Source organism: Diuraphis noxia, unplaced genomic scaffold (assembly GCF_037042655.1).
Source record: "Diuraphis noxia isolate RWA-SAM2 unplaced genomic scaffold, SU_Dnox_SAM2 contig0004, whole genome shotgun sequence".
Taxonomy (NCBI): domain Eukaryota; kingdom Metazoa; phylum Arthropoda; class Insecta; order Hemiptera; family Aphididae; genus Diuraphis; species Diuraphis noxia.
Genome location: NW_028301714.1, coordinates 14,309,840 through 14,323,594, shown reverse-complemented (window position 1 = coordinate 14,323,594; position 13,755 = coordinate 14,309,840). Strand labels below are relative to the sequence as shown.

Sequence of the window (13,755 nt, the reverse complement as noted above, 5' to 3'; positions counted from 1 at the left end):
CCTATACACAATAAACATTTTAATTAAAAAATACAGAAAAACTGAAAAATTAAAAACTTTGATGAAACTATACATTTAAATTAATTAAAAAAAAAAACCAAGCAATAATAAAAATACCAATTATTTTTGTAACTTTGACGTTACATTTTTTAATTATAAAATATACATGATTTTTACTTATAAAAACTTAGTAATATACTAACAAGTAATAATGTATAATGTACCTATATTTAAACATGCATTCATTCATTCCAACTGTGTATGTTTGTATTTTGTATACACACTATTATAATATTTACCGATAAATATTAAACATAAAGTAATTAATAGTTATTATATGAAAAAAATTAATTCATTACTCCTTATTAGTTATTATGTAATACTATTTAAAGTATGTGTTTTATTTTATTTTTTTTTATTGGTTAAGCATCAACAACATAGGTTATTATTAGCTTTTTTTTTTTTTTTTATTAAAGTAGAAAAAAATATACAATCTGTATAACATAATACAATAAGTAATTTAGATAACATTTTTACCAGTCTGGACGGCTTGAGGAAAGGGAGAGTCCATTGACACTACTTCCAATATGAACTTTGGTTAAATTAAATTTTTATTGTACATAATAAGTGTATTTATAATATAATTTTGATTTATTTAGTTAGAAGATCACGTGGCCATTTTCGTTTTAGACGACGGGGAGGGTTGTCAGGTAGGGTTTTAGATGCTAGCTTGGCGACTAGAGGATTAGGATGATTTAGGACATTTTTGTGGAAGTTATTGTAGTTGTACAAAGCTAGTGCAGATATCGTTGGAACGTTGAGATCATGGTGTAGGGATCTGTTACTTACATACCAATTATTAGCTTTAAAAAAAGTATTACATTTTTACAATATTACGTGTTATGGTAAAATTTGATTTGTTTAAGGTATAAAATTATGTGTTGGTAGTTTAAAAATGGACCAATTGCTTCGTACAGGTTGTCAGGAGTGTTAAAGTCTTTCTTAGCTTCATTGTCATCAGTAAAATTATTATTTATTATACATCATACAATGTAGGTATTTATGCGAAAACATATTGATAGATTGATGTAAAATAATTCTGAATTCGAAATAACCTATCTGGTTTAAACTAGTACTGCCATCCCTTATTGCAATACCTCGCCCCGTTTCAACACAACTTGTATAAATCTATTATTTTCACGTTTTGTTAATATATTTTAGTACTTATAAAATACAGGAACAAAATGGAGGTAAGAATTCGTTTGCTTTAATTTGCTTTTTAAAAAGTACTTTAACTACTAAAATAATAGACCATCATGTTAATCTGAGATTTGACTTGACTGATAGTAATGTCCGGAATTCCTGATATTATAAGTGTTGTGTGATTATTAAAGAGAATATCACATTCAAAATCACCCACATGTTATCTCTATAGGGATTTTATTAGGTATATCCATATTAGGATGTCTAACATTATTTTACATTAAATTTACAACAAGTTTAAATTTAAAATGACTATTGTAAAAATATGTACTTACCTACTTTTAATTAAAAACAAGATTTTTCAAAATTATTTATGTATCGTGTAGGAGTGGTGGTTATATACGTGATACGTCATATACTGCAGCGGTACCGATTAAAATCTAGTTTAAACTCAAGACTGCAGCATGACACAGTTTCATCATCAAACATCGTTCATTAATGTCATATTGTTGTGTTTACGTTTTCAGTATTTGGACTTTGACAATTTACCGGACACGAATTTCTCATGCGACGGCAAAGTCATCGGAGGTTATTACGCGGACGTGGAGACCGGCTGTCAGATGTTTCATGTTTGCACCATTGGTCAAAAAGGTAAGAGAGAAATATAAACAAAAAACAAAACCCAACCCAATTCGATTTTTCGCAGAGACAACTTTCTTCCGACACGCGAGTCAGTCGGCTATTACAGCCGCTATACTCGGTTGTATAACCGGAGCAATCCAGTTATCGTGATTTACATAAAAAAAAAAAAAAAACGCCACACGCGTTATTACCTGCAACTCCGGCTGCCGCAGAAGTCTATGTTATATTTTTGCTCGTATATAAAAGATAATATAATATATGAATATATTATTATATGAGAGTTTATTTTACATGCAGCTAATCCTCTATAGGTATATATGTTACACACGGGTATACTTGGGATCGCATATAATACATATGTTTATCAGTATAGGGCGTGGGGCACTAAAGGCCGTAGGGTAATACTATATAATAATATCATATAGGTATGTATACACTATATATACATATGTTATAATAATATTGTTTATAAGCTGTGAGCGCATAATATATAATATCATAGGTACGCGTACCATGATACGCAATCCCATGTCGGCTGGATCTTTATAAAATTATTCGTGTACACCTATATGCATATATAGGTGTACCTACGTGTAAAACGATCAAAACGGATATTATATATTATTATATCGTATACAAACAGGGTGATCGCGCGAAGGTGTGAGACGTTCAAACGTGATTCCAATGTGTAAGATCGTCAGATGTTTTTCCATACACCCTGCAGTATTTACAGGTATTCAATACAATAAAGTACACGGGGCGAAGACGAAAACGATCGACGTCGAAATGATAATATACCATATTATACGTCTCGATAAAAAGCTCCGCGAATGAATATCAGTGGGCGCTTATACCACATAATATTATTATATTATTATGTATCTATACCTACTGCAGTCTCTCCGAGTCTAATGGATGGCGTCTTCTTTTCACACGCTTATTTACACACACGAGGTGGATATGTTTATAGGTATCGTGTATATATATATATATATGGCATAATGACATTACACAATTTCCATTTTATCCGCGAAAAGCACTAAATACGCGTGTATCAGCTTCGACGTTTTCCGAGAGCGCGTGTGTTTATGTTATATATTTAAGTTTATATAGCATACCTATATACTATTACAACGACGGCGGTCGAAAAGGTCACGGATATACTTAGATACGTTAAAATGCTAAACACTGCACTGCTGTGTACCGTTTATTTATATGTATCTATAGAGTTTGTGTTTATCGTCTAATAACACACGATCGAATCGTACCCATATAAATATGCTGTTTCTTAAATCGCGCTACATAAGATTTCTGATTCGAGAGTGATTTACAATAGGTACACATAATATATTACACTATATCGTTATGTGCGGTATGTGTGTACCCACTTAAATATTATTACACTAAATAATAATAGCATAAAACACGCATTATACCTATATAATAAAAAAAATAATATAACGCTTAAAACTCTTTTTTTTTTTTTTTTTAATCACTTTGAATATCTAAATAGATAAAATGTTCCAAATATCAATTTAAATATGTTAATATAAAATGTATATAAATATGAAATCGGAATGCATATTATAATGTTTCTAAGAAATTATAACGATACATTTTCGTCGTAATGTTTTGATACGAATTACCTCGCTAATATTTATTAACTTGTTAAAATGTTGACGATTAATGTAAATAATAAATACCTAGCTGCTTCGAAAAGTATTGAATATTAATTACTATAGGTAAAGTAAACATAACTTCATTAACTATCATTTTAAGCGTTAAGGTCATAAATGGCATCATTGCGTAATTGTATCAAAATAATGTGGAAATCTGTGAGTAAATTGCTTTCGAATTTTCGGTATACATTAAACAAATACTTCAGGTAAATACACAGTTCTTAACAATTTCTTATAAATATGTATGGCGTTCAATTCTCGTATTAAAAAAAAAAGAAAAATATTATGTGTAGGTAGTTAAGTAAATACATAATTCATTTTTCAAACATAAAGTGAAATATTTTACATAATTATATGGTATTTTTTCAAATATTCACAAAAACCAATCTCGAACCTTTTAAATTACTTGAAGTAAATAACTAAGTCAAATAAATAAAATACTAAATAATTTATTTAGACGTGTTAAATTGCCTAGGTATATATATTTATTTATATATTTTTTGTACCTATCGTTATTCGTTGTGTATATTAAGGATGTTAGTATATAAGATATAAATTGATATCATAATTATTATTTTTATTTAAACGTTAACCATCAATATTTTGAAGTAAGAAGATTAATTATAATGATATTTCTTAGCACCTATAACATACCGAATAACAATAGAATTCATTATGTTTGTGTAAAATATCTTAATCATATTAAGTGGTGACATCATTGAGCGGTTAGCTTAAGCAGCTAGACAAGTAAGGATATAAAAATCCCGAAACCGATATAGGCATTGAAATAAATTATTTGAAAAATGTAAGTTATAACATAATATATGGGGTAGATACATCAACATCTTACCTACTAAAACTCAGAATAACATTCGAATATAATAAAAGGTAGGTATGTAGGTATTGTTATTATTGTTACCATTATTATTACAATAACTATACAGTAGGCGATGAGGAAGTATATTATTGCATTTAGCGTTTTTAAACGAAAACCGTAGGTATTTGATAATTATTACTAAAAAAAATTTTGAAATATAAATCTTATCAGCCAAGTTATAAACCAGTTTTTAAATGAATAAAGGAAAAAACCACATTTTGTTTTCAGCTTTAATGTAGTTAATTGCACTATATAGTGACCGTTGAGTGGCTTTTCGTTTTTTCATTCTCTATATATACTTATGTATAACGTATATGTAGTACACATACTGTAATATATTATGTATAATCTTACGTATATAGGTACAAATACAATGTATATTATATGCCTAAAGTGTGATGCGAGTCAACTGCCTAACATGGTGTTTTGTCGATTGTAGCTCGTCGACCCGAAGCATTTTGATAATAATTAATCACTAAGTAGGCTAAACACGGATTGTGGGAGTGAAATGCGAAAAAGTAAAATAATAATAAAAATAACAAACCGTATTATAGGTACCTACAAACATAGTAATAATAATAATATATAACCAAGCCGGCGCGTATATGCGCGCACGCCAGTCGGTGGACCAGTTTTGCGACCCAACATCGGGACATATATTATAAATTACAGAAATTCTTAACAAGGTTATAGCAACAACCATTGGACCGGGCGAGTTGCATAACCCCGCGAGAACTGCACGCCATTACGCCGCTGTATATCGAGTCTTATAGGTATTATAGGTATTATGGTATAAACCTACTGCACAAGCGCTGCTTTATAATAATATCAACGTATAATAGATAGGTAGGTACATATAATATTATAAGCTCACGACTCCATCGACCAAGTCCGATCCGCCGACGTAGGTATATATAATATAATAATAATGTTATGCATGTTATTTATAATTACCGGTCGAGTTAAAAATATATAATCTATTTTATTCAAATAATTAGCGTACCCCCCCCCCCCCCCCGGAGACGGTTCAAGTGGTGCAACAGCATCTCGGGTATCCCGGCGTAACAGATCGGCGGAACACTGCTGCTGAAATATGTGAGTTAATCAAAATGTATATCGACGTATGACAGGTTACGTCGTCCATAATAAATTATTAATAATAATTGGGTCTCGAACTTTAACGATGTATAAAAACGTACGTTTTTGTATTATGCATTTCATAGAGTTATGCACTAAGTAAACGTGAAAATATGAACTTGTTATTGTCTATTAATCACGGGTTCGCATGTTTTTACAATGAAAACTGCATAGGTAATGATAGTTTGATTAGAATCTATATAAAATCGTAATAATATGATTTCCAAATTTTCACATTAACAATACATTCACTGAAGTTACGTATAATACATTTTTGTTAAATATATACAATTGTTGGTTATGATGTATAGATTGATTAAAATCTCAAATCGATGTAGGTATACCTGTTTTTAATCTGCATATCATTAGGCATTCGTAAGAATTCATGATTTCGATTCACATATAACCGATACTTATTATAGATTTAATACAAACAATTTTAATGAAATTTTGGCACGGATTAAAAAATTTAATATTTTAAAAGTGGGTCTCATTATGTCAGTAGGTACCTACCAACAATGGATAAGTCGTGTAATAATAAAATTATTAGAATTATTAGAAAAACGATATTACGCTAGACTTTTACGATGAGTGCCTACAATATTTCCAGTAGTTTACCAAATGTTCACAGTTTACATAGAAAAAACTTTGCATTTGTCGTACTGTCGTAGCGTTTTTATTTTTATATTTTTGATATCAATTCTCAATAATTTGTAATAAGCAAACGAAAAAAACGAATTCGTACGAATATATAGTTTGGATTGTCTATAAATTATTATAAAATAATTAAAATGCATCTTACTTTTCTGTATAGTACATAAACTCTATTTTGTAAAATTGAATATGAATTATATTTTTTAATATTATATTTTGTCTACCTGGTAAAGCCGGTTGAGATAGTTAAATTGTGACTATTCCTAGTTACACATAATATTATACCCATATAGTGTGTGTTATGAAACGTGTTTTTGTATTCAAATAACTAAGTAGTTTTTAGCATGAATATAATATGTATAATATTATATCAGTTATAGATACTATTTTGGGAATAAAATGTTAATATATCATAGCACTTTATTTATAATTAAATATACAATTTACTAAAATTAAAAAATCATTTAATTTATTAATATGATTTAAAACATTTAATTAAGTATCATTATAACCTATACAAGTAGGTTGATGCGCATCATTATTTTTATTTTCTGTCAATTTAAATACAAAATGTGATAATTTATACATGTAATATTTATAAAAATGATTTATATTGAAAAAACGGCAATGTCTCAATGACTGAAGACTGATTAATATTTTAGTTGTATACTGGTACACAGTAACAATTATTTTAATATTTTAATAATTAATATGAATGTTTGACAGTAACTTGAGACATATAGAAAATATCGACACATTAAGCCATGCATTAACAACGCCCTTGTAATAAGGGCGTTGCCGTTATTGATAAATTACATGTATAATACACAATAATAATATTATAATAATCGGGGAATGTATTTGTTAGCTTACCATTTGCATATTATTTGTATAAAATTTCAAAAAATATGTATAAGCAGAATCCAATAGATGTCGTGCGTTTTTCGGTCGGCTACTTATCTATTTTGTTATTAGGTATCGTTTATTAATTTTCATGTTTGTTACATAAAACAATAACTTTATGTTTTGCAATAAAAAAAATATATATTGTATTATCTCGTATCTTTTACCTAAGATTAATTTTTTTTTGTTTTTTTTTTTTTTTTTTTTGTTATTTTGCAATTTTTAAGCATAATTTATTACTTTATAGCACATTTATACATTTTAAAATAGTATAGAATGCCATCTTCCAAATAATAATTATATCTGAAAATGTTTTTAGATTCTTAATTTACCAATCGTAAGTATAATAATTGCTAGATACTTGATGTAAATAAATAAATAACTGTTTAGGATTGACTTTTCCATCATGCTGTGAGTCAAAAATTATTATTCTGAATAGTAGGTGCATATAGGTTATAGGTAGGTACTCTGTTCACAGTTTATATTATTTATATAGTATTACCTAACTAGTTATGCCTATACACTAAAAAAAAATAATTTATATATTAAGTACAAAATATTGAAGTTTAATGAATAGTCAAAATTAATTATGGTTGGTTAGGTTATATTTACAGCATTTGTTAATATAGTTTTGAATATAATAACTTTCCAGCATCTATATTTTTACAATATTATTAAATCTATATTTTTCATTAATTTATTGTTCTTAAACTATAGATCACATCCCTGTAATATTTGTTATTATGAATTATTTATTATGTTTCGGTTGTTATCAACATCACTTTCTCATTAAAAATTAATATAATATATTATGTATAATATGTGTAAGAAATAAAACCCTAAAAATCGTAAATCTTAAAATATTAAATTAATATAATACTATATTATTTTACTTTCCAATATTTATAGAATCGTACAAATTTTAACCAACAGAAAGTATTTTGTGATTTCTACATTTGAACTTCAACTGTCGTAGTTATGATGATTAAGAGCTAATATTTAAATGAAAAGTTAAATTACCTAAATGAGATTTGTATTATATAACTCATCTCTCTAATAACTATACGATATACATAGATATCTATATCGATTGTAAATCAGACACAGTGGTTCAGTAGGTACCTACTTTATAAACACTTTTTTTACCAGATAATATTTCTTAGCAATATTCAGGAGCATATTTAAAATAAATTTTAAAAACTATACAGCGAATCACTTAGAAAATATTTCGGTAATTTAGAAAATAATAACCTTGCAGGGATTTTAAATTTTTGGCGTATCGTACACAATATTTCATAGACGAGATACGACTTTCATTTCGCAATTTATTATTTTATCGTTAACTGCTCGTACAATGCGTTTTGTAATCCAAGATACCTACTAGATAACCATATTTTTCGATGTTATGATTTTTATTATAACTCGACTGCCTACTCGTAAGTAAGTTAATACTCTCTCGTAATCCATGCACGTATTGTTTTTAGCCTTTAAGTATTCGGTTACCACCTAGATAGTGTGTATAAAACCTACACAATACACTATTACACTATTATCATCATCAGAAAAAAAAATTAAATGGAAATAACATCCCAGGGATATCGTATTATTGTCGAACAATCTTCGTATATTAGTTTCTTATTACTTCCAACCCAATCGTATAATATTATTATTATTATTATTTTATGTAAACCGCGAATGCTGCAGCACAATATTATAACATACGATTGGCACGAGCGATAAAAATAACACGTTTTCAATACTAAATAAGTCGGCCGAGACGTAGGTAATGTGTATTATAATATTACCTATATGTTCATACCCATAATATAATATTATAATAGCTGGTTGCAGCCGAACGTATTGACCAGTTTAAGTACTGTTTGAACTAGGTAGTTATCTACGATACTATTGTATTACGTCGATAGTAATGTTATATACTAAACAATATAAGTTCAATAAAATATGGCTTGCACACAATAACTGTGTGTGTGTATTATATGCAAGGTGAAAAAATCACCTTTTCGGTCATAACACAACACCTGATACCTATGTAACATTAATATACACACTGGATTTGAGTTCCTACATAAACATTAACGGCATGCGCTGTCATTATAATTTTTAATTGCGTCCTAATATCCCAGGATCCATATTATTATTATAAAGTATAAACTATAGTCAATTAAGACGTGATTATCACCGATTTCACCGATTTCGAATTTTCAGAATTCCTGCAAATTCCAACACATACGTAAATATACAATATTATAACTATTAATTAGTATTTACTTGCTCAAAATAATAGATAAAATAGTTTTTTTCGGCCAAAAACCACAATTTGGGGGAGTTATTTTAAAACTTATTTGAAAAATACACGTAAGACTAGACGCACGATAGTTTATAAAGATAAAAATAAAATTATGGCTGTTAATGTAAAAAAAATTATGAATTCATAATACATTATCTATCTAAAATATTGATGAAAAAATTAGGTTTCTTTGTATCAGTTCCATAGTAAAGTTTCCACAGTGTATTTATTTTAGTTAAAGTTGACCATTTGACCCATTAAAATTATTTTACATCTGTTTTCAAATTTTACAAGAAATATCCACACATATTGGTCACCTATGTATTTTTATTATAAAAGTTGGTCGTCAAACACAATCAATTTTCCAAATAGCTGAGTACTATTTTAGAGAAACCTTACACTGCAATCATTAATAAAGTTAATAAATTAATAATAAAGTAATAAATAATAAATAACAACAATTAATTAATAATAAAGTTACTTTTATGACATTTTGATTTTGTACTAAATAGAAAACTTAATTTTGTTGATAAAATATAAATACAAAACAACACAAAATGGTTTGTTTCATTTTTAAAATAACATTTAGAAATGATTTGAAACATTTGAATTAAATAAAAATACACTCATCATTTCATTACTATTTAATTTAAACGGGTCTTATGTTTTAAGTTACTAATATTATTCAATGTCACTAAATGAACGGAATTTCCACACATTATTTATGACTGTATGAGTAAAACCTTAAAAGTTTAATATAATTTTATACGAAAAAAAATGCAAATAATAATATACTAATATATACTTTAGGTATACTAAATCCAATCGTAATAATATCTAATGTTTTAATACGTTTAACACGCTCTTGGATTTGATTTTTATACCTTTTTTTTGTTTGTTTGTTATTCTAGCGGAAATCACCGATATCAAATTCCTATGTCTAAACGGAACGGTATTCGATCAGGAGACTCGAGTATGCGAACGTTTGGACGAAGTAGATTGCAGCAGGAGCGAAAGTTTCTTCGATCTTAACTTGGAGCTGTACGGAAACAACGGAGCGGGCTATGGGTAAATAATTACAGTTTTATTCTTAAATAACTAATATATGACATAAATAAGGTGCACAGAAACACAGTCGTATAATATAAGTGTGAGGGAATGATTTTTTTTTATGGAGGACTGTTAAATAGAGCTTTAAATATTCGAAGGTATATAATTATTGTCGTATGAAAATTATTTCGGGTCCGTTCGAAAATCCGTACAACAGGTTTATACATTCAATTTTTGAGGTTGCGTTTTTTATTATAATACCGTGATACAATTATCATACAAGTTATCTGCGAGAATAAGTTGTTTGCCCTGGTCGTTTTTACTACTTTATTAATAAAATAAATGAAATATTATTCAGCAATGTAATATCATAAGTATACTGAGTATTAACATATGACCATATAGGCGATAGGCGGTACGTTTTAAGAACCAAACGTACCATATTATAATATTATATAATTATAAAATAAAATATATCCATAGGATAAAATGTATTAACTTGATGAGATGGTTTTTATAATCATTAATACAAATAATTATAATAAAGAATATTGTTGTTTAAATTTTACAATTTTTTTATTTTAAACTCACAATTATTGTATTCAATTGGCAATAATATTAAAAACTTTTGAAATATGTTTTGTACTAAGTAGTATAATTTGGTGTGTATAAATCAATATTCGTCTTTTTGACATATAATCATTTATTTCAACATCATATTATAATAAGCACTTATTTAGTGTACCAAACATATTTAAAGAAACAATAATAATAATTTAAGATAAAATCAACTTTTCTTTACTCAATATATAAGCGTATATTATACTATATTGCTTTATTACTTATCCAGAAATGTATTTGATTATTTTTTTTAATCTAATAGATATTACACCTATTTAGATATTGACTCTTAATATTACTTATAATAATATATTATATTATATTACATATTACTATTAATATTACTTATAACGAAACATATAAACACATTACACAGACTTGCGGAAATATGTAGTATTATGTAATTCCATTCTAAATATTTTTATATACCTATTGGTTACTTAATAATAATTATATAAAATTTTTCCTAAACCTACATGCTTTATAAATACTACCTAATAATCTTTAATGAACTAATTGTAGTTAATTCGTGACTTTCAAAAATCAAAACTACAGCTATAAGTTAAAAATTGATCTCTTTGTCGATATCGTATATTCGTTGAAAGAAATGAAAAAATTGAGTAAATCAAAAACGAAAAGTAATTGGAATGAAGTTGAAAAGTCATAATTTCAAAAACCGACTCGTTTATATTATAATATATTATCTTCTATATACATTTTATTTATTTATATGATAAATTCTTGCAGGATCGCACCAGAAGAACCACCGGAACAAGAACCGGTGCAGTGTAATGTGGACGAAGAAGAGTGTTCCGGAACGCCCGACTACTTCGACGAGGAAATTACCACGGTCGCAGGACCAATAGGCGCTCTGGTGGCCACTGCAGCGGCCACTGCCTCGACGACGACCACGACGACGACTTCAACCACCACGACGACAACGCCACGGACGACCACGACAAACTCGGCCACGAGCAGCAAGCGTCCATCGCAGCCGATAGCGATGACGAGCACGCCAAAACCGACGCAACAGCCGGCCGTCTCGTATCCGACAAACTCGCCGGAAACGATAGCGGCTCTGATAGCGTTGCACAATGCGTTCCAGGAAAGTCTCAAGGAACGAGAACATGGGCCAGGGCCCAAGGGGCAGCAGACCCACCACAGGTACCATCCACCACCTCCACCTCCACCTCAACAGCAGCAGCCTAAACCGTTTACGGTATCCAATTTCCAACCACCACGGCACTTCCCGTCCAAGGCACCACAGCAGTATCTGCAACAGCAGCAACTGCAACAGCAACAGCAGCAACAGCATCAGCAGCATCATCTGCAACATCAACAACAACCACCGCCACCGCCGTACCGACATCAGCAGCAGCATTTGCAACAGTCTCAACAACAGCAGCAGCGTCCGATTTTGTTGTCGTCCGAGCGATTCGGAAACCAAAACTTCCGGCACGGCTTCCAGTTGCAAAACGGACCGCCTCCGCCCGTGGACGAATCGCCACCTCCGTCGTCGTACCAACAGCAACAGTACAACGGAGACGGTGCACAGTACGACGGTAACTACGACGAAACGGTCGCGGTCGTCGGACTTGGCGAAGAAGAGGACGTGGACGACGAAGAGTCTCGGCGGAACTTTGCTCGCGAAGCTCCTGAATCTTCGGTCTCGGTTTCAGTGCAAGTAAGCTCGTCGTCGACTAAAAACAGTGCCATCAACCACCAGCCACAGCAACAGCAGCGGCCGACGCAGGTGGCTGTCGTCGCCGCAGAATCCGCGACGCCGACCACGACGACGACGACGACGACGGCCACGGCCCCGGCGGCCACGGCGGCCGATCGCCCGTTCACGGACAAGCCGTCACTGCCGCAGCCTCCTCCAGCGGACGACACCGACCCGAACGGCGGAGATCTGTACGAGGACGAGTACGAAGAGTTGGAAAGCGACGAAGAGTTCTTCAAGGACGTGTCAAAAGTCGGTCGGGACAGAAGACGGAGACACGCAAAGGGCGGCGCCGGACGAGCGTAACGATATGATTATTATGATAGTAATAATTATTATCGTTATCGTTTCCAACCGTATACGTCGCGGCAACGGTCCGCAAAAGCCACCGTGAGACGATCGAACGCAGTTCAAAATGTTTTTGCTCAATAGTTTTGCGTCTGTTGTTATGATCACGACTATATATGTTATATATTATGTATACGCGAATACGGCCATTTTTTTTTCTCTTCTCGTCGTCGTTCGTATATTCTTTTACGTCGACGTTCCTGAATCCTATATATTGCTCCTTCTCATCTCTCTCTCCCTGCCACCCTCAAATCCTACTCCATTTTGTCCTACCCGCGAGTAAGGAAATATACGTAAACGTTATTTTTTTTTATTTTTTTTACTTACTTATTTCATGTATAACTTAGACGATTTTTTTACAAAATATATATATGCTAATAATAACGATTATAGAATTATTATTTTTGCAATCACTCTGTTGGTAATAATGCAAAATAATATGTCCCTTGCTACTCCTTTATAACTGTCGTGTGTAATCAGGACTCGGGACTATGAGCACTTGCGTATATCCGTGTGGCACACTGGCACCCTATACTGGTGCACCAGTTTCGGATATGCACCATCATTTAAAAATTCTGCGGTATCATAATATAAGCTACCTATATGCTTT

At 30.7% G+C, this 13,755-nt stretch overlaps 1 protein-coding gene across 1 annotated transcript in view; it reads left to right on the top strand.

The window, feature by feature from the left end:
* Positions 1-13,529, top strand: part of LOC107173625 (uncharacterized) — a 55,453-nt gene extending 41,924 nt beyond the window's left edge. The window contains exons 4-6 of the mRNA XM_089227094.1: positions 1,731-1,854; positions 10,315-10,471; positions 11,822-13,529. Coding sequence (XP_089083220.1) covers positions 1,731-1,854; positions 10,315-10,471; positions 11,822-13,103 — 1,563 coding nt within the window. The 3' untranslated portion in view covers positions 13,104-13,529. The remainder of the gene's footprint in view (positions 1-1,730; positions 1,855-10,314; positions 10,472-11,821) is intronic.
* The last annotated feature ends 226 nt before the right edge of the window (positions 13,530-13,755 follow it).